Source organism: Equus asinus, chromosome 11 (genome assembly GCF_041296235.1).
Source record: "Equus asinus isolate D_3611 breed Donkey chromosome 11, EquAss-T2T_v2, whole genome shotgun sequence".
NCBI classification, from domain to species: domain Eukaryota; kingdom Metazoa; phylum Chordata; class Mammalia; order Perissodactyla; family Equidae; genus Equus; species Equus asinus.
Genome location: NC_091800.1, coordinates 29,507,396 through 29,528,493, shown reverse-complemented (window position 1 = coordinate 29,528,493; position 21,098 = coordinate 29,507,396). Strand labels below are relative to the sequence as shown.

The window sequence follows — 21,098 nt, the reverse complement described above, 5'->3', positions numbered from 1 at the left end:
CCTGTAGGGGACTGGAATTGGCCACCCCAAGATATGTCTCTTTTGCATGAGGAATATTTTGGGCTGGTTACTTTTAAAAAAGCTGCAGACAGGAAAGAAACTCTGAAAAGTAGAATTTACTTACCCTTTGTTAAGAGACCTTTACATTTGTAAAGGAAATCTCCATCTGTAAAGCTGTCTCCCTTTCTGTACCAGGAAGAAGGAGGGGGGATGACCTTATCTTCTAAAAACTCGTAATGCGGAAGACAAGGACTTAAATCTGCATAATAATGTTACTCTTGTTTACTGTGCTTGTCTGGTACTGGTATACTCCAGTAACTGACTCCCCCCACCCCCAACATCCTCCTCTGCCTTTAGCTGAAGATGATATTTAAGGTGGTGGCTTCAGCCATTTTGGCAAGTTGCCTGAGGCTCTCCCATGTGTACACGTTATAAAGCTTTGTTTAATTTTCTCCTATTATTCTGTCTCATGTGAATTTAATTCATTCTCTGGCCAGAAGGACCCAGAGTGGGTAGAGGAAATGTCTTCCTCCCCTACAGACCAAAGTGATTGGCTTAGAATTATCAACATTTTTCTCCAGGAGTTGGAGACAGTCCCAGTTTCCTGAGAAAAGCATGGCTCCAAAGAGGACAAACAAAACACGGGGTTCTCTTAGCAATAGAGTAGTTATTGGTTGGAGCTGTTATAATCCCCATCTGGAAGACAAAATGAGACCTAGAAAGGTTACTGTGCCTGAGGTCCCAGGGCTAACACAATGGCAAATTGGGGCCTTGAAACTAGGTCTAACTGCCTCGCAGCCCAAACTCTAAACCAACAGGGGACATAATTTGTATTGTATTTTTTAATTAAATAACTCAGCTTTTTAAAAAAAGTTTAAATAACTCATCTAGGACACCAAAATGATTTAATACCTAGATTGGATTTGGGTTTATGATTCTGGTTTCTCATTTTCGGTTTAGCGCGTTGGGCCTGATTTTCTACTTGCACCTCCAACCACCCATTTAGTTTGTGTCTCCCAACATCCTAAGTGATTTTTATTTCTAAAAAGTTTGGGTATCATCCTACCAAGATATGCAAGACGTGCTGATGTTCTACCTTCATAAAATCATCGCGTGTTAGATGAAAGTAAAAATACCATTAGCTTATCCCATCATCTTAAACTTCAGCACTATATTGATACCCTATCTCTTATAGTTTTAAAAGTTCATTATATCTATTATATCTTCTCATTTACAGCACCAAGTATTATATGTGTAGGGGGTTATAAATATGTTTAAGGTCATGTCTTTGACATTGAAGAGCTTCCTGTTGTATAGATAAGCTATACACACTTAAAGTTAAATCATTAACAGTTGAAATAAAGAAAATAATAGAGGGGTTGCTGTAGTATTAGTAGAAAAAATACTGGCCTGGATCTTAGAATATTTGGGTCTTAGATGCTAGTTTTATAACCTCGGACAAGTTGTTTAACCTTTCAAAATAGAATTCTCTAAACCTAGGTTTCCTCAAAAAGAAAACAAGAGTAGTAGGGTCATTTCACAGTTTTGTTATGAGGACCAAATCAGGCGTTGTATACCAAAGTCCGTAATTATTAAGAGTGTGTGTGTGTGTGTGAGAGACATTTAGAGTAAGCCACTAGACCATATATAATTATCTAATTATTCATACCAATAGCAATTGCTGTAAGGGTTCAGAGAAGAAACCACAGATGGAAGTTACCTTTAGTGGTTAGTGGGGAAAATGTAAACAATACAAATGAACTCCTGATCCTGGTAGTTTGAAAAAAATAAGAGGAAGCAGCTGCCTTTCAGAGCTGGAGAACAAACGTGTTATTGTTGTTTGTCTCAATCTAGCTTCTGCTTGAGGACAAGGACTGCTTTCAGCCCTAGTGTATGTATCATCTAACACAGAGTCTTACGTGAAAACCCTTTATTAAAGTGATTGATTACGAACAAGTTGAATTCAATTATTACAATACTGTTATATCTTTTGAGTAAGTGAAGTACTTTGGGAACCAAATTAACTCATTCAGGTTAGCATGTGTGAGATATTGCACAGCATTTCTATTTCAGTGAACTATACTAAATCACGAAGGCTGATACAGCTTCCAAGAATGTCTTACTTGTGTGCATCTTATTCCAAGAAGCTTATTCGGTACCAGGAAGGAAAATGGTTTCAACTTGTGTCATCTCTGACCAGTCAGTGATAATGGCCTAGAATACCATGTTGAGAATTCTGAGGTCACATCTGTGTCCATCAGAAAGAGAGCTGAAAGCATTTAAGAGGTCTGCCCTGGACATAGGAGGAGAGGTGGGACAATCCACGTGCCATGGATTTGTCCTCTCTGCACTGTGCCCTTGAGGAAGGCAGAGAAAAGGTCACTGTGATGAGCCAGGAATACATTGTTTGCTTTTTTATTTTATTGTCTCTAGCTAATCAGTTTCAGTTAAATTTTGAGTAATTTAGGATCATTTTCTATAATCTGTAGTTCTGCTCTTGGTTTAAAGGTAATGTCTTGTTTCAAAAGGGAACAGATAGCAGTGAAGATGAGGACATTGTTGGACCAATGCCTGCAAAAGGACCTGTGAGCTACAGTGTAACGACAGAGTTTGAAAAAAGGGCCCAGCGGATGAAAGAGAAACTGACTAAAGGAGATGATGTAAGTTTTAAATATATTTTACTCTGAGAAATAGACTAAATAGATTAAAAATCTAAATTTTAAAAATAGACATTAATATATGTGTGTGTATATATATGTCTGTATGTATGTATGCTTGTGTGTGTGTATGTATGTGTATAAAGAAAATTTAGGAGCTAGGTCACAGAAACTATAAGGAAAGACCAGCAAATTTGCCTATCTAAAAATTTCTATATGGCAAAAGATAACAAAGTCAAAAGAACAATAGATTAGGTGAAAGTATTTGTAGCAATATGACAAAAATATTATTCCCTTCTATTAATCTTTTCTCTTGAAGTCTGTTATTTAACTTTAAAACCTCAGTTAAGAAACATTGTCTCTTATTCAATATTTTATGTGCACACACACACTTTCCAACTACTTTTTTTCTTTTTTTTAACATTTTATTTCTCTTAAAGGATTTATCTAAACCAATTACAAGGGAGTCGTGGATGACTGAGCTTCCCCCGGAAATGAAGGACTTTGGTCTTGGGCCCAGAGCTTTTAAAAGAAGAGCTGATGACAAATCTGGAGATCGATCAGTCTGGACAGATACGCCAGCTGACAGGGAAAGGAAAGCTAAGGTGAGAGGGTGGTTTGTTCACGTATTTCTGTTCCTCTTGGCTCTATTTTGAAGGTAGAAGGCAGAATTATTTAAGGCTACTGTTTTTAAAAGCCAGCCCTGGTGGTCTAGTGGTCAAGAATCAGCACTCTCGCTGCCGCAGCCCAGGTTCATTTCCTAATCCAAGAGCCACACCACCCATCTGTTGGTTGTCAAACTGTAGTGGCTGCATGTTGCTGTGATGCTGAAAGTTATGCCACTATTATTTCAAATACTAGCAGGGTCACCCATGGTAGACAGGGTTCCTTAGAGCTTCTAGACTAAGACAGAGTAGGCTCTGGGACCCCTATGAATAGCACCAGAGGGTGAGAGGATGGCACAAAAAGACCAGGCAGGGTTCCACTCTGCTGTATACAGGATCCCTAGGAGTCGAAATCAATTCCATGGCACAAACAACAAACTATTTTTAAAATTATGATTCCAAAAAGAAAACACAGATTTCCCCCTGAAGAAAAGTTATAAGGAAGGAAAGTGACGCCAATAGCTAACTATTTGCTTACTATTTCCCAATAAATTGTGTCATTTAAATCTCAAGAAAACCCAGAAACATGGGTTTATTGACCTCATTTTATAGAGGAAGAAACTAACCTCTCTGAGGTCGACTTCTCTAGAATTGCAATGCTGGTAAGTGATGCACAATAATTCCATTCTAGACCTTTCTATAATTCCAAATCCCCTGGTCTTTAAACAACATCATACCATCTCCTTGAAAGTGTATCTTTTAAGATATCCTGAAAAAACCAAAGCCGCAGATTAACCGAGCAAGTTAGATGATACGTAGAGACTCTCAAAATGACCATATCTCAGCTGTACTAAGCTTTGTGTTACTGTCAAGATAGGCAAGAAGCACTTTCCTTAATAGTGTTAAATACTGTATGCTCGCATATGTGGAGTCTAAAAACAAATGAACAAACAAAAAGCTCATGGATAGGGAGAACAGATTGGTGGTTTTCTGAGCTGGGGGAGGGTTGGGTGAAATGGGTGAAGGGGATCAAAAGGTACAGATTTCCACTTGTAAAATGAATAAGCCACGGGGATGTAATGTACAGCACTGTGACTATAGTTAATACCATATTGCATATTTGAAGGTAGCTAGTGCATCTTGAAAGTTATCATCACCAGAAAAAAAGTTTTTTTGTAACTATGAATGGTGATGGATGTTAACTGGACTTTTTGTGGTGATCATTTTGCAATATATACAAGTATTAAATCATTACGTTGTACACCTGTAACTAATATAATGTTATGTCAATTATACCTCAATTAAAGAAAAGAAGCTCTGTCATTAATACATTAAATAATTTACCCAAAAAAAACCCAAGAAAGTATGCATAAAATACATTATTATTTTTTTCTTGAATCTGTTTATTATGAAAATTCCATTGTAAAGTTAGGACTTGAGCCAATTTCCCCAACACTACCTCTTAAATTTACTCCATCCCAAGGTCTTAATTCCCTTAAGATATCCATTCAAATCTTAAATACTTGACTAATTGGCAGTTTATGATCGTAGCTTTATCAGTTCTGACTTAGTTCCACACTTAATTCATTCCCCTAACTCTGTTTAATCTTGTTCATCCGTGCCTAAAATTATGGAGATTTCTATTTTCATTCTGTAACTATAAATTAAATACCTCCTCTGCCAGGCATTGTGTTTGGTTGCAGGTGTGAGGGAGGAAGACAATTCCTCTACCCACTTTAGGTCCTTCTCTCTGGTCTACAAATTAAATTGATGTGAGACAGAATAACAGGAGAAAATCAAACAAAGCTTTATATCAAGTTACGTGGGAGAAACCCAGGAAAATTGACCAACTCAGCCAGAATGGCCAAAGCTGCCACCTTAAATATCATCTTCGGCTAAAGACAAAGGAGGGTGTTCGAGGGCAGTGGTTTGGGACTTCAAAGTGGAGGAAGGCAATTCACGTGGAAATAGAAAAGCAAATGTTTGGTAAATAAGACTAGGCTTAGCAAGGACCGTCACCCAGAGCTATCTATGGTGATGATCTGTCCTGGGGACAGGCCTTTTATCTTAAATTCTTTTAGGCAGTTAGGGGAAAGGTCAAAGTTTCTTTCAGAGTCTCCTGTTCTTAAAAATAAGGCAAAGAGACACATTTTGGAGTGACCAATTCTGATCCCTCACACAGGTAATAGAAAGATGAAAAAGCTCCTTAAGGAGCTTACATTTTAGAAGAGAATTGGTTTAGCACCCTACCCTGAATATGTCTCAAAATCATAAGTTCTCTTGTGTCCTGAAGATTACAGAAAATCTGAGCGTTGTAATAGAAAGGTGAGGTGAGCCAACCCACGTGGTGCAGAAGAGGTAACAAAAGATGTGGTACAGAAGTGAGCCGCACGCCCGGAACGACTAGTGTTGGAATGCCTGTCTACTCTTTCTTAGCCGGTGTTTTATAAAAATAATGTATTGGCATTTTTATAATTTAGCCTTTAAGATTGTCTCCAAAAAGACAGTTCATTCCCTTGCTTACATGGACTTATTTGTGCCTCCGTTTATTTGTGCTTTTTTCCGCCCGTCTGTCCCTCGCTGTAGGTGAAAAGGTGTCTAGCCTACAGCCAGAATTGCAGGGAGTCTTCTTCAGAGGAAAATATCTCAGCAAAATGGAGTAAACGGAACTTAAGTGATTTCAGGCCCAGTGACCGAGTTCCTTAGATCCGGTCATTCTTTTCAGTGCTGAAAATGTTTTGTTCAGTGTTTATAGTGGACTCATAAAGGGATCGTTGTTACTCCTTAACTTTTATGTGATAGTATACTACAGCACATAGTGCCATGGACTTATATCTGTGGCACAAACTGTGTAGTATCACACAGCTATTCATTTTCTAGTATCTTTGATCTTGTGTAAAGTTCCTGACTAATTTTTGTCATGGCAGATCTTAGCCAATTTCCTTTTTGATAGGTTCTCTCCACTCATCTTACTTTTTTTTTTTTATTTCCCAGCATACATCTCCCATACCACTAATGTTTTCACATTAGCCAACGTGGCCTAAAAGAATTAAGATTGCTCTGTGATAAGAAATGGAAGTGCTGCGCACAAGCTAGTTGACTAAGATCTCTTATGTCCTCGCCTCCCAGTCTTGACTAGATCTACTAACCCTTCATATTAGATGGTTAGCTTTTTATCTCCATCCTTACCATAACGTCATTTTCCTCTTAATATTTATAAGTAAAAGCATCTGTTTTCTGGGAAAGTTTTTAGGGAAAAATAAGAAATGGGCCATTCCTATGGGTTTTGGGGGGGGTTTCTTTGTTTTTATTCCTATGTTTTTAATGTACTTTATTAAATACCGTGGCGTCTTAGTACATTATTTAGATAAAAATTGTAGAAGGCCTCCATGGTTTTCTTAAGCAAATTCCAACAGTATAAAAATATGCTTTGAGGGGACCGGCCCCGTGGCCGAGTGGTTAAGTTTGCGTGCTGTGCTTCAGTGGCCCAGGGTTTCGCTGGTTCGAATCCTGGGCACGGACGTGGCACTGCTCATCAGGCCATGCTGAGGTGGCGTCCCACATGCCACAACTAAAAGGCCCCACAACTAAAAATATACAACTATATACCAGGGGGCTTTGGGGAGAAAAAGGAAAAAATAAAATCTTTAAAAATAGATATATATATGCTTTGAGAATAGTGGTTTTCAATTGTTTTTATGTGGGCTTACCTCATTCCTGGTTGGGAATGTATTCTCTAGAATATATTTTTTTCTAATTAAAACTTGTTGGAAATTTACCTACATCCTTCATTTTTGTGTGTGCACTGTTGTAAATGGTATTTTTTTATAAGTTCAAATTCCAGTTGTTTGTTGCTAGTATATTTTATATATCAACCTTGTGTCCTGCGGCTTTCCCATGTTTGCTTATTAGTTCCAGTTTTTTTGTAGATTCTTTGGAGTTTTCTACGTAAACAATCATGTCATCTGTGAATAAAGATAGTTTTATTTCTTCTTTTCCAAATGTAAACTTTTCTTTTTCTTTACTTTTTTCCCTTGAGTGATCTTACTAGTTTTGAAAACAGAAAATGTAGTATTTCTTTTAAAGCCTGATTTCCTTTCCTACTTTTCATCACTGTCAGACTCATTTGTGAGTTTTATAAATAGATGATTTCTTCTAGTTGTTGATTGGCTAAAAAAATTTTTCATGTTTTCAGGGAAACTACAGGGTAGAACACTAACTGATCCCATATCAAGGATATTAATATTTCTAGTGGGAAGAGATTCAACAAGCCTGGCTGACGTTAGTCTCTTATTACTCAATCTGAGTAAAAATAATACTATTTCTTTTTTATTTTCTCTTGATTATATGATTCAGTAATGTATTATCTATGTTTGTTCCTCAGGAAACACAAGAAGCAAGGAAGTCATTGAATAAGAAGGACGAAGAGCACGTGCTGTCAGGAAGGGAAAAGAGATTGGCTGAGCAGGTATCCTCATACAATGTAAGTAAGAGGAAAAACTATATAACCGTTTATTTTCCTCTGTCTTTTAATGCTCTTATTTTTTCTCTCTCGTTTCTCTTTCTTTTATATGTCTTCCTATTTACCTCAGTCTTTTTCTGTACCCACATCCTGAAAAATACTCAACTCTTTTGTATTTATATGTTTGTATAAAATCCATTTGTGTAGGGCTTTTTAATGCATTTCATATACTGTTTTGAGTTCATATTTTACTGATCTCATAGATCAGAAATTTAACTCCTAGAGACCAGTAGCATGTGGTCAGAAAGCAAGAGCCCTACCAACTCCTAGAGATCCTCAGTTCATAAATTTGTAAACTATAAGCAGATTTGGAATGTTTGATGTGACGATTTAAATGTGGGAGGAAAAATGTTTTCAAATATGGTTCAATCTAAATTTATAAACTAACCAGTCAGTGTTCATTTAGCATATCATTATTTTGTTATAGTCTCTTACTCATAAAAAAAACTGGTGAGTGTTCCAGCTCGAAGAATCAGTGTAAATCACTGAATCTGTCAGCCCCTGAAAGGTGTTCAGGAGAATTACCTTCTGTTCCAAAATTATGAAATTTCCATGAATACTAAAAATATAGTGAGCAAGATTTATTGGATGTCGGTAGACCAGCACCACACAGAGAAGCATACGTGAAACATTTTTGGAAACTGACCAAAAACTCAACCCACATAGAACATTTATAAAAACTGACCAGCTCAAAAGTTGTCTTAACAAAATTGGAAGAATCTCTATCATTCAAACCATATTCTCTGACCACAGGAATTTAAGTTAAAATTCAGAATAACTTAAAGGCCCTATACAATTGGAAATTAGAAAAATGCAAAATTTAAACATTACGTCAAAGACATGATAACGAAAGTTAGAAAATACCTGGACTGAATGATAACAGAAATAGAACACATCAAAATCTGTGGCATGCAAAATAAAGTGGTACTGAAGAGTCAAAATTTATAGCCATAGTTAGTTATACTAGAAAAGAACGATAGCTGAAAATTAACAAGCTGGGCCTTTTTCTGTTACCAGAAATGAGCATTTCTTATAAAACTAAGCATACACCCACCCCATGACCCTACAGCTCCAGCCCTGGGTATTTACTTCAGACAAATGAAAACCCGTCCCCATAAAGACCTGAACGTGCTTCATTCATAATAGCCTCAAAAAACTTATACGGGAACGTTCCTAGAAGCTTTATTTATAAGCTAAATTCTGTAAACAGCCAGGTGTCCATCATAAGAGAAAGAGAAACCAAACGTGTATACAATGAAATACTGTTCAGCAATTAAAAGGAGCAAGTTACAAATAAATGTGACAACGTGGATGAATCTCAAAGTTATCGTGCAGAGTGAAAGAAGTCTTGCACAAGCAAGTACATACTATACGATTCTATTTATATGAATTTGATCTAAAATAAGCAAAATGAATCCACGGTAGGAAAACATCAGAATCATGGTTGTTGGAGTGGAGTGGGGATTGACTAGGAACCTAGGGGCATGCGGAGCTTTCTGGGGTGATGGAGATGCTCCAGATCTTGATAGGAGTTCGGATTGTGAAACTCAGTGAATGTACACTTACAATTTGTGCATTTCATTGTATGGAAATTTACCTTGAAAGAAAAACTTGTAAAGAAATATTAAACCCTAGTTAATGAAATGCATACTGAAATACTGAGGTGTACATGTAAATGATGTCTGCAGTTTACTTTAAAATGCATCAAAAAAGTTAGGATTCTACTCATGCTGAAATTTTGGTTACTTATGAGATTTACTTTTCAAAATATTAATAGAGTCTCAAGATTAACCACTCAGTAACTCTTAGTTTTGATTAATTGAACACTCTTGAAAATATTACCCTGAAGACAAAATAAAAACTAAGCAAGTAGAATCTTAGCATGGAATTTTCAAAAGCTGCTGAAAAACCACTCCATTCAAAATAATTGCTCTGGATTTTATAAACATTGCAAAACACACACATTTTTGTTAAGTGATTAAATTTGGTAAATCAGCAAACTGGTCATTTAGCAAATTGATCTCTGCATGAGTTGGCTTTCAGCTGTGAATTTAAGTGAACTGACTGCTTCCGGGTGTTTCTGTTGTTTTTTATAGTAGTAGTGCTGGTTTGGTCATGCATGCCACAATATGCGGATACGCTCAACCACACAGGCAGAACACCTGAAATAAGTGACACAACAGTTCATTTCCTTTATCTTAACAAATCTGAGCACTTGAGTGGTTTGAATTAATTATAGTAATCCAGTGGTTTAATGTATTCGTCTGACTTTATTGATGTTTAATTTACTAAGATGGGGGGATCAGTAAATTGAAACTTGCCGTCTTTGTTTCTCCATTTCTATTTGCTTTTTGTTACCTTTTATACAGTTTTGCTCATCAATATAAATCATTTCTCCCGGTAGTGTCTCTAGGTAGAGTAGGGCCTCTACTGCTTCATTCTTTCTCACGTCTCCTCCACACTTTGTTCTGTTTTCTCCAGCTCTTTCTTATACCTTCAGGCCTTCCCCTTCCAACTCCTGACAGCCTATCTACCTTCATCATTATTATCTCATTAATGAGTTATTATTTTCTCATTAGCAGGGAAAGGGTGGACAAATGCGGAGAAATGGTGCTAGAAGATCAAGTTTTTATAGTATAGTGCGTTTTTTTTCCTCCCCAAACTCCCAGGACATAGCTGTGTATCCTAGTTGGAAGTCATTCTGGTTCTTCTATGTGGGATGCCGCCACAGCATGGCCTGATGAGTGGTGCATAGGTCCAGGCCCAGGATCCAAACCGGTGAACCCCAGGCCACCGAAGTGGAACGCACCAAATTAACCACTCAGCCACAGAGCCGGCCCTATAGCATAGCTTTTTTACATTTATACATTTATGTATAATTATATTACATTATAGTTCCCCATCCTAAAATTCATCCTACTTCACTTCTCCTTTGTATTGCCATTCTCTCCTCTCTCTGTTAATACCAAACTACCAGAAAGAATGACCTGACAGTGGGGTCCACATCTGATAGGTCACCTGTATGATAACGGGGTGATTTTTAAGTGCACAGGTTTCTGAGACCCACAGTTGGCAACTTCGATTCACTGAGTCTGTGATGGGGCTCAGGACTCTGTATTTCTTTTCAGCTAGTCAGATATGGTCAAGTGTATTTGCTTGGTATCCCCTAAAACAAGCTTTTTACTTGACGTCTGAAAATTTTCATTGTAAGTCTCAGTAGTTACCAAAGATGTAATTTATATATATTAGCATATTATATCACTCTATTAAATGTTTCAAATGACATCTAAATACCCTAGCAATTCAATATCTGTTATTATCCATTAAAAATATATATAAAGAAGCATTTCCTTAACAGTTGGAAATTTTATTTCATTCTTTTTTCTCCTTGAATTCATAATTTCATTTCTCTTCTGCCACAGAATTTTATCCTATCGGAATTCACTTTCACGCTTGAAAGTTTTTTCTGATTATATTTGATGTCATATTTCATTATAATAGAAATATGCACATAACTTGATTTTTTTTTATTTCCTGTGTCTAAGTCTTTAAATGCTTATGCTGTTTTTCCTTCAGGATTAAGTTGTAATTTCATTTGATCAAAACAATGTAAACATGTTGCAGGTTTTTATAAATAATTATTAAACATAAAAAGTAAAATGTAAATTTAATTTCATGTTTAATGACTTTTTTTCCAGTTAGTTCCTGGTCTTTGGATGAATGTTACTTACTTAGTGCTTGAATAAGACAGCTATCAACATCAAATGTATAATTTTGTTTGTTTTTCTTCTTTTTTTTGGTGAGGAAGATTGGCCTGAGCTAACATCTGTGCCAGTCTTCCTCTATTTTGTATGTGGGATGCCACCGCAGCATGGCTTGATGGGCTGTGTGTAGGTGCACGCCCAGAATCTGAACTGGCGAACCCCAGGACGCTGAAGTGGAGCATGCACACCTAACCACTTTGCCACTAGCCAGCCCTGTGTATTTGTTTTTTTAGTTAAGAGTTTTAGAGTTAAGAGTTAAGAAATCATGTTTACATAAAGTAGTGGATGAGAATGGAATGCAGTTTGTTACAGCAATGTCATTCAGTTCTTTAAACAATTTGAGTTATTTACTTAAACCTCATAGTGATCCATTCACAAAAATTGTTATTAATGATCTCTCAACTGTCAGCTCTCTTTGATTTTCTTTTCACATTGGTCTCATTCATTTGTTCTCTGGTTCTGTCTTTCCAAATTTGTCTAATGGGAATAATAACATTTAATTTACAGAGATATTGTGAGGATTACAGTATAGCAAAGGCTTAATAAATCTAACACGTGACATTTATTGAGTGACTCTTGTGTACCCTACACTGCACTATGTCCTTTGTCTTCTTTAGATCACTTAACTCCTCCCGCATCCAAATATTTGGAAATCATTACTATTATTACTAGCATTTTACAGCTGAGAAATTGCGGCTTAAATTGCTTGCCTAAGGTCACCAGTGTTGAAAACAGCAGAACCCTCATTGCTATCCAGATCTTTCTGAATTCAGAACTTAAGCTCCTCACTATTTCTCCATATACTGTATATATTGATAGCCTGTTTTTTCTTAGCAATATCTGATTTTTTTTAACTCTGAAGAAGTAGAAAGTACTTGACTTGCAAATCAATTTGTTTCTAAAAGACTTTACCAAGGTTTATGAAATGACTAATTTATGGAGTTAGAGGGATTGAGAAAGTGGAAATAGTGCTAATTTAAATAAATATTTACTAATACAACGTCTTTTGTACATTCTGCTCAAACCTTTAGCTCTAGATTGAGCTCATCCAATTTATAAGAAATAATTGGCACATAACCTAATTGATGAGGTCAGTTCTCACTGTCGAATCAGCCACGTCAGACTTACTGTCCCTCAGAAAGTCTGACGTCATTTTTCCATTCACATAGATGTGTTAATGATCACTCCAGTGACACTTCTGGGTTGTAAAGCAGGTAAGTAGGAACCATGAGCTTGTCTTCTGGATGAGAGAAGATGCTGCCACTTTCCCCGTTTCTTACCGGTGCCTTGTGGTGTTGCTTGCACTGAGCTCTTTTCACATCTTTGCTCTCAGGTATCTTCTTTGGCAGGAGGCAGGGCCTAGAAGAGATGTGGTTGTTAAGCGAAAATTGCCCTTTCTTCCATACTTCCACTCTTCAGTATATCTGCATTCAGAACATTCCAACAAGAACCAAAGCACCCATTTCTAAAGGACGTTACACTTTTAAGAGAAATATGTTTACGGCACAACAGGACACAAAGTCCTTCCAGTTTACAGTTCCTCCGTTGGAGGCAGCTTCCTTCAGACAAGTGTTTCAGATTTCTTTGTCTGACGCCCTGGAGGCTCGCTCTGCTGGGCAATACTCTATAGTGAGATTCGGAAAGACTTCTCCTCTGTTAAGTGGGAAGGGGCCATAATGAAAAGGGAGACATCCTCACCAGGTGAATTATTGAGCAAACTCAGTTTTAAGAAGGGCTTCATGAAGAGGTTGGGAATTGTGGGTGAATAACGTTAGAATTATCCATGCATTCATACCCCATGGAATCTGCTCCGTGTAGCCCCCAGGGATACATATAGCCCACTTTGAAGGCCGCTGGTCTATACTGCCTGCATCTATTCCTGCGTCCACTCCCTGTTCTTCAGTCCACAGCCATTCTGTCTTTTACTTTAGTCAATACTGAAAGGTCTGCAATGAATCTCTGATGTATGAAACCAATTGCCTTTGATCAGACTTCATCCTACTAGATAGATTTGAAAATGTGAATACCTATTTCAGCTAAGAAGAATGAAAATGGGAGAGGTAAGAGAAAAAACAGAAGACTAAAAGGAGTGAAAATTGTCTTAGCATATAGAATATTTCAGCTTAACCTGCACAGGTCTTGAATGTTATCACCTCTGTGCCGTGATTTTTCTGATTTGCCCTTGTTTTTACTTCAGACCATTGCATCTGTGAAGCTTTAACCAGGCTCCCAAGCAAGAGTGTAATTGCTCTTCCCTTCTCACCTGTGTTCTTGGTTCAGACTCTAATCTTGACACATCATACGATGCTTCTCATTATGGTTATTTAAACATTTGTTTCCTCTCTGTCTTGCTCTTTTTTTATGGTGTGGCACGTAGTTAGTTGGTATCTTCATTGTGGTTGGATTGAATTTGCTCTGGTACATATTTTCTTCATAGATGCTGTCTTGCATTTGGAAAAACCTACTGGGTTTTATAAATAGCCCTTCTTAATGTTGACCATTACTACTTACTTTGTTTCATGATCATATTCTGTCAATAATCTATACAAACTAAGATTTTTATTTCTACTCTCTTTCACCAGGAATCAAAAAGATCAGAATCTCTTATGGACATTCATCATAAAAAATTAAAGAACAAGGCTGCTGAAGATAAAAATAAGCCCCAAGAAAGAATACCATTTGACCGTGATAAGGATCTCAAAGTTAATCGGTTTGATGAAGCTCAGAAAAAAGCCCTGATAAAGAAATCTAGAGAACTGAACACCAGATTTTCACATGGCAAAGGCAATATGTTTTTATAAGTAAGTATCTTTCGGTGAGATTTGTTTTCATACTGATAAATTTGAACTTTTCTAAATACGCTATCTATAAATTGTGTGCAAAAATCTATTTCCTTTTATAATAAAGTAGATTATAAGCCTGCAATTCTTTTTTTATAAATAAACTGTGATTTTTGAAAATTTGGCCTGTAGGGTGAAAAATGTGGTTTACTGGTAAAGCAGCCTTGTCCTCATAATAACCTAACAGGGCCTTGCTGTTAAAAATGCTAAAATAAAAGTTTAGTTTATGAGAAATGGCAAAGGAAAGTGTGGTTTGGAGCTTGGGTAAATATGCATGCTTTATTCAAGAATGAAGAAAGGAGGTTTGCTAGCAGTCTTTTTATGTTAAACAATATCGCAATTAGAAAATGTTCACTGATTTGAAAGGTTCTCTGTAAGCTCAGGTTCAAAACCATCACATCATTCATCCATAGCCCAATCTGACAAGGGTTCATAATGGTGATTAAAGAATTACATAAAAGCTGAAGTTGCTTCTTAAAATTTTTATGAGTTTTAATTATATGAAGCCTACATCAATATTAAATATTAAATGTGGCTTTAATATTAAATATTAGAATTAAATACACAATATTAAAATGTGGTATTAAGAGAAAATACAGTTAAAGTTAGAAATATTTTCCAACTTACTGAATTTTCTTATTCTTACTTCAGGGGGATTTCCCTGTGCAGTGAAGAAAAGTTGAAGAATACTCTTTTATCTGTCTGTCCACCTTTATTCCTTTGTTTTGAGTTTCTTAAGATCAGCAATATCTTTAGTCTTAAGAACCATACAAACTTACCTTGTTCTGTGCGTCGTTTAAAGTCATGTGGAAACATAAGATCTGTGTTCCTTATGTAGAGTAGAGTTTCATGTGTCTTTGGCTTCTGAGGAAGCCTGGGCTTTTCTTCAAATAATTATTTCGAAGATTCCCCCCTACTCCCTGAACTTCTCTGGTGTCTCACAAGTACCCCGGGACCTCCTCGTCGGAGGTTCCTAAGCTACGCTGGAGTACGTGTGTCAGGTCCTTAACGGGAAATCCACGACTTTGAAATCATTTGGGTCTTCCCTCTATACTGCAGCTGGTGACGACACGTTTACTTGAAACCAGAGGGTGTAGAGGTTTTGTCTGTTTTGTCATCAGTTTGCTTGTTTGGGCACTCAGGGCTTTTTATTTGTCGTTTGGGTTTTTTGGTTATTTAAGTGAGAAAGAGGGACCTCTGTGTTGTCTTGTGTGCTAAGGAAAAACTATTTTGATTTTTCCAACTTTAATGAGTATTTCTAGGGGAGGCCATCTGAGGGACAAGATACGCCATTAACCATTAGCAGTGTCAAGTCCAGACTCAGACTCTGTGATCTCAGCCAAAGCTTTCTAAGTCTTTAAGCTCTGCTTTGGGATGATCTTACTTCACCCATTTATAGTTAACAGATTTTAGCTAATTTATTGAGGACAGATCTTTTATATCAATCATGAATATAGCCTTTTTAAAAAGTCAGACTCATAATCCCTGAATACAAAAATGTAACTGGAAACTGTAGTCATAAGCACTCCAATGGGAGTATAATGAGTTTGTAATGCTTTCAGCACTGCCTCTTAAGATGTGACATGGGAAATGCTAAATAGTTAAAGCCTAAATTCAAATTCTGTAAGTTATATTTTCTTACAGATTAAGCCCAGTTGTTCTGCTAGGTGTGTGTCCTAATTTTGATGAAGCACGAGGTTTTAATGGAAAATGATTCTGAGTCCTAGTTGATTTAGGCTTTACGGAAGTTGAGTACACTGTCCAGTCCAATTATGGTACAAATTACCCTCCTTCTAATCATAGCAGTACAATAATGCTTTCTGTAACATCAGTGCAAACAGTAGCCTACTCAAGGAGTGTCGCTATTAACAAAATGAATTATTCTCCTGAGCAAATTGAAAAAGCTTCTAGTCTAAGCAGAATTGGACAGAACTACCATTTGACTGAAGATGTCATTTTTAGTAGGTGATATTTTCTGAACACAAAACTTTGTACAAGAACCTCTATTGCTTTCATGTAATTTTCTTACAATTTTTTCCCCAATGGAAGGAAGAAATATTTTCTAGTTCCTCATCCTTATGTGAATTCTCAACATATATTTTTGGGAAGTTTGGTATTTTTTAAGGTGAAAATGTCGTCTCTGGATACTTATTTTTGCTTTGCTCTCATCTCAAGGGGATAGGGGTGTTTCTGTATTACGTGTTCACTCTTTCTTCCCTCCCCCTTGGAGTGTCCATGACCTTAGCAAAAGGGAGCAGAGCTTCTTCTGCCTGATCCTTGCCGTGAGATACCACCTCACTGGCCCCTCAGGTCTGAAGCTTTTTCCTGCCCCCCCCCCCCCCAGGACAGTTTTAACGAAGTTTAAGCCCAGATCAGAGGGTTTTTTGCCCCTTGGAGAGACTAACCCCAACAACATTGATGATAAAGAGCAAAGGGGCTATTGGCACAGCATGGCAAGGTGTTCTTCACTTCATCCCGTCCCATCTTCCAAAGCTGCAAATGGCCTCATTAAATCAAGTCTCCTGTCCATCTGGCAGAAAATTGAGATTGTGGACATTTTCTAATAAGAACTTTTTAATTTCCTACACCTCTTGGCCAAATTTTGTAGAACTGATACCTCTTTTGAAACTTAAAAGTGAAGAAAAAAGAGCAACACTAAATTCAAAAGTTTGCTTGAACTGTTGAAGGTGACATTTAAGTTCATTGTACTTAAAATTATATAATTTTGTCCAGCTCTCTAAATTGTCGTCTCAGATAGATTTAGATGCTTCAAATAATAACCATGTTACTGGTAAATAAATGGCTTTAGCAAGTGGAATTGGAAGGGGAGACAAAAGGTGAGAGATGGTGGCTGCACCCATAAAAAGACTGTTTTATCAGATAAATTAAATCCTTTTTGTATCGGGCAAAACATTGTAAATTAAGCCCTGCTGTTAAAAAAAAAAAAAAAAAGCCACAGTCTTCTAAGAGTTTTTAATCTCGTTGGGATGTAGCAACCACTTGACTTTTAATTTATCACAAACATTTAATGGTTCTTTGAATTAATTTCTTTTTTAGAAGTGAGGTTGAGCTTTCAATGGTACTGAGGCTTACATGCTCCAGATTAGATTAATGACTATTATATAAATTATTTGATCCCAAAACATTATGGCACTTTTTGTTTCTTTTATAGGGTGGATAATGTTAATATTATTACTCAGAAATCTATGATCATGGGAGATAATTTTTAGACTGTTTACAAGAGCCCTTATCACTTCTCTTTTCACTTTTTCCATGGTAATGATAGGTGTTGTTAGTAAAAAATTCTCTGTTGAGTTATAAACCTACAAGGAAGAATTACCACGGAGGGAAGTGGTTAGAGATAGGACCCATGCACATCAGCACCAGGTCTTCTGTCTCAGAATATTAATTTGTTTTATTTTGCCTTTTGATGCCATCTTGTGATTTAAGTCCGCAGTTATAAAGGTCATGCATTTCCTATTATAGGAGAGGTATATTTTTTGCAGCTTGAAACATTAAATGTGATTGTATTATGTAGAAAATTAAAAAGCTATACACTGCCCCTTTCAATCTTTTCATTTTGAAATTTACAATTAAAAGACGTTTTTAGAAGAGAAGAATTCCTGAAGTGTAATTTTTTTATGTATAAATAAAGTTTCATCTGTATCTGAGAAGTTGTGGTCTTTTGCTTTTGTTTTAATAGTATTCGCTTATCTGAAGCAGACAGTATTGTAAAGATGTATTCTGACCAACCAGATCATTGGGCTATTGTGAAAAAAGATCCTTACTCCAACTCATTTGCCAGATTTTCATTATCCCAGTATAACTACAAATATTAACAATTTGTTTATAAGTGCGAGACAGTCAAATTGGAAATGCTTTTAAGAGCAGCATGGCACCAGAGGGGCTGGTGCTGGGTTATAACCAAGAATCCATTTCTCTGCATATCATAGGGTTATGTAACAGTTGGTGGGTTTTTTCTGGTTTGGTGATTATGAGCTCCTTTTTTTTTTGCTTTCTCTCTTTCCCAAATTCTTTCAGAAAGCTTGTATTCTCTTACAATTTCGAGAGGAAATTAACCTCTTTTTTTTTTTAAGTCCTGGTTTTTTATTATATGGGGTCAGAGTTAGAAACTGAACTACTAGGGAGACAGGACTGGGAAAGTGATCAAAGGAGATACTTTACGGTACAAAAGCTCAGCATTAAATGATAGAAATCTGGACATACAGGAGCAACAAAAGAAAGCCCTTGAGTTTTCAGATTACTTCCCTGTAATAAGTATTTCTTGAGGGAATAGTGTGTTTTCATTCATTCAGTGACATTTATTAAATGCCTGAGGGTGTGCTAGGTGCTAAGAACGCAGTGGTGAACCAGACACTTAGAGCCTTCCTCCTTGAGAGGAGATTCTGTGCTGGTCACTACAGGGTATTCAAAGGTAAGTACACATTCCCTGCCTCAAGATGTTATATGGTAGTGGGAGAGCAGAAAAAGACCTCAGTAGAAAAGATCAAGTAAATGTACAACATGATGACTAGCTCACACTGCTATATGGTATATAGGAAAGTTGTCAGAGGCAAATCCTAAGAGTTCTCATCACAAGGAGAAATTTTTTTTCTCTTTTCCTCTTCCTTTTCGTTGTGTCTATATGAGAAGATGGATGTTAGCTGAACCTATTCTGGGAATCATTTTACAATATACGTGAATTACACCATCATGCTGTATGCCTTAAACTTATACGGTGGTGTATGCCAATTCTTTCTCAATACAACTGGAAAAAAAGATCAAGTATTTGTAAATTGTGATAGGTGTTATAAAGAAAACAGGGTAGTGAGAGACTGTAACAGGTCGTTGAGGATAGGAATCCTATTTAAGTAAGGTGATAAGGAAAGTCATTCTGAAAAGATGGCATTTCAGCTGAAACCTAAAAAATGAAAAAGAAGCTGGCAGTGTGAAAAATGACTGACCACTTGTGCCAAGGCTCTGAAGCATTGGTTCTGTGGTGTTTGAAGAACCACGCCAGTGAGTGGTGTGTAGTGGCAAATGCTCAGGGTTGGTCCTTGCTACTGACACTAGGAAGCCCATATGAGGGCATTTAACCCAATCCAGAAGGTGGAAGGAGCCTCCTAGAGGAGAGTACTTCTCAGCCAAGTCAGAAACGTCTCGTAGGAGTTGGCCAGATGGGGCCTAATACCAAAGGTCTACCCTACTGGCCTTCCAGAATTTCCCAAACATGTGAATGCATGCCTTAGGTCCCTGCTCTGAAAACCTGCATGTAACCCCAATAACAGTCATCAGCTATCAGAATATTAGTACACTGAACTTCTGCCTATAGTTTATCACCAAAACTGCAGTAATTTAAGTAGAGCTTAAATTTTGGTTTTGGTGGGTGAGTTTTTTTGCCCGAATTTGTTATTAGTTATTGTTCACTTCTCTTAGGCCTAATTATTGAGGATTATATACATTTTTTTAAGAGCTAAATAGCACCAGATGAATTCAACTGATACCCATTGATTATATCAATCAGTTGATTGATTGATATCAGTTAATCTTTAGAATTCCAGGACATGGCGGTAACTTTTCATTTAGGGGCTGGAGAATACAGTAGATCTGTTTCTTAATTTGTAGTCTTTGAACTGCCTCCATCAGATCAACTGGGGAGCTTGTTTAAATGCACATTCCCAAACCCACCTCTATCGAATGGGAATCTGAGGTTAGAGTCAGGGTATCATTTTTAATAATTATACCCTGTCATTCTTTGTCAAGTCCAGTTTGAGAGTCACTGCACTTATTATAATATGTTCCTGTAAACAGTCCCTTTGCCCTTGTTTTATGTTCCTCTTTCCTGTATTAAATTTTCTTAAATACATGATCATTTTATGTTGCAAAGCTACAATCACCAGTACCAATAATACTTGCATTATGAAGAGGGGATTATCATTTCTATCAAGTGAATTGATGCCTAAAACTTTTCATTCTTCAAACATTTTTACTGGCCAGCTGCTCCAGGGCTCAAGATTCTACTGTCAATGGAAGTTTAGTTCTATTGACATGGACTCTGCCTTCTCTTAGGCACCTTTTAAAATGGAAACGGGGGCTGGCCCTGTGGCTGAGTGGTTAAGTTCGCGCACTCTGCTGCAGGTGACCCAGTGTTTCGTTGGTTCGAATCCTGGGCGCAGACGTGGTACTGCTCATCAAACCACGCTGAGGCAGCGTCCCACATGCCACAACTAGAAGGACCCACAACGAAGACTATACAACTATGTACCAGGGGGGCTTTGGGGAGAAAAAGGAAAAAAATAAAAAATCTTAAAAAAACAAAAAGTAAGGTTCATGCAATTCATCATAGAACTTTAAAAAAAAAAAAATGGAAACGTCCCTGGGAGGAATGGTTAGCTTAGAAGATCTTTGTCCTTGGTGACTGGGGCCCCATGAGATCATGGAACACCTTGCAAGTGCAGAACATTGAAAGGGTGAGGGATGCTAAAGATGAACTCCAGGGGTGGTCTCTACCTTATGACTATTTCCCTTGGGAGAATTAACCAGTTAATGTTCCTGTGGTACTTTGAGGTCTTAGGTAACTGACCTTTGACAGCTAAGGTATTATTTTACTAAAGAACTTGAAAAGTAGTAAGTTTACTTTTAGATATCAGTTTCTCCATTTGCTAATGAAAGATAATAGATAAAATAATGTCAAAAAGCAAAAGTACATG

The 21,098-nt window shown here is 37.0% G+C and overlaps 1 protein-coding gene across 1 annotated transcript in view; it reads left to right on the top strand.

The window, feature by feature from the left end:
- Positions 1–18,062, top strand: part of GPALPP1 (GPALPP motifs containing 1) — a 34,728-nt gene extending 16,666 nt beyond the window's left edge. Inside the window, exons 5-9 of the mRNA XM_014838873.3 lie at positions 2,529–2,660; positions 3,098–3,262; positions 7,647–7,745; positions 14,131–14,349; positions 15,040–18,062. Of these exons, the coding sequence (XP_014694359.2) occupies positions 2,529–2,660; positions 3,098–3,262; positions 7,647–7,745; positions 14,131–14,349 (615 nt within the window). The 3' untranslated portion in view covers positions 15,040–18,062. The remainder of the gene's footprint in view (positions 1–2,528; positions 2,661–3,097; positions 3,263–7,646; positions 7,746–14,130; positions 14,350–15,039) is intronic.
- The last annotated feature ends 3,036 nt before the right edge of the window (positions 18,063–21,098 follow it).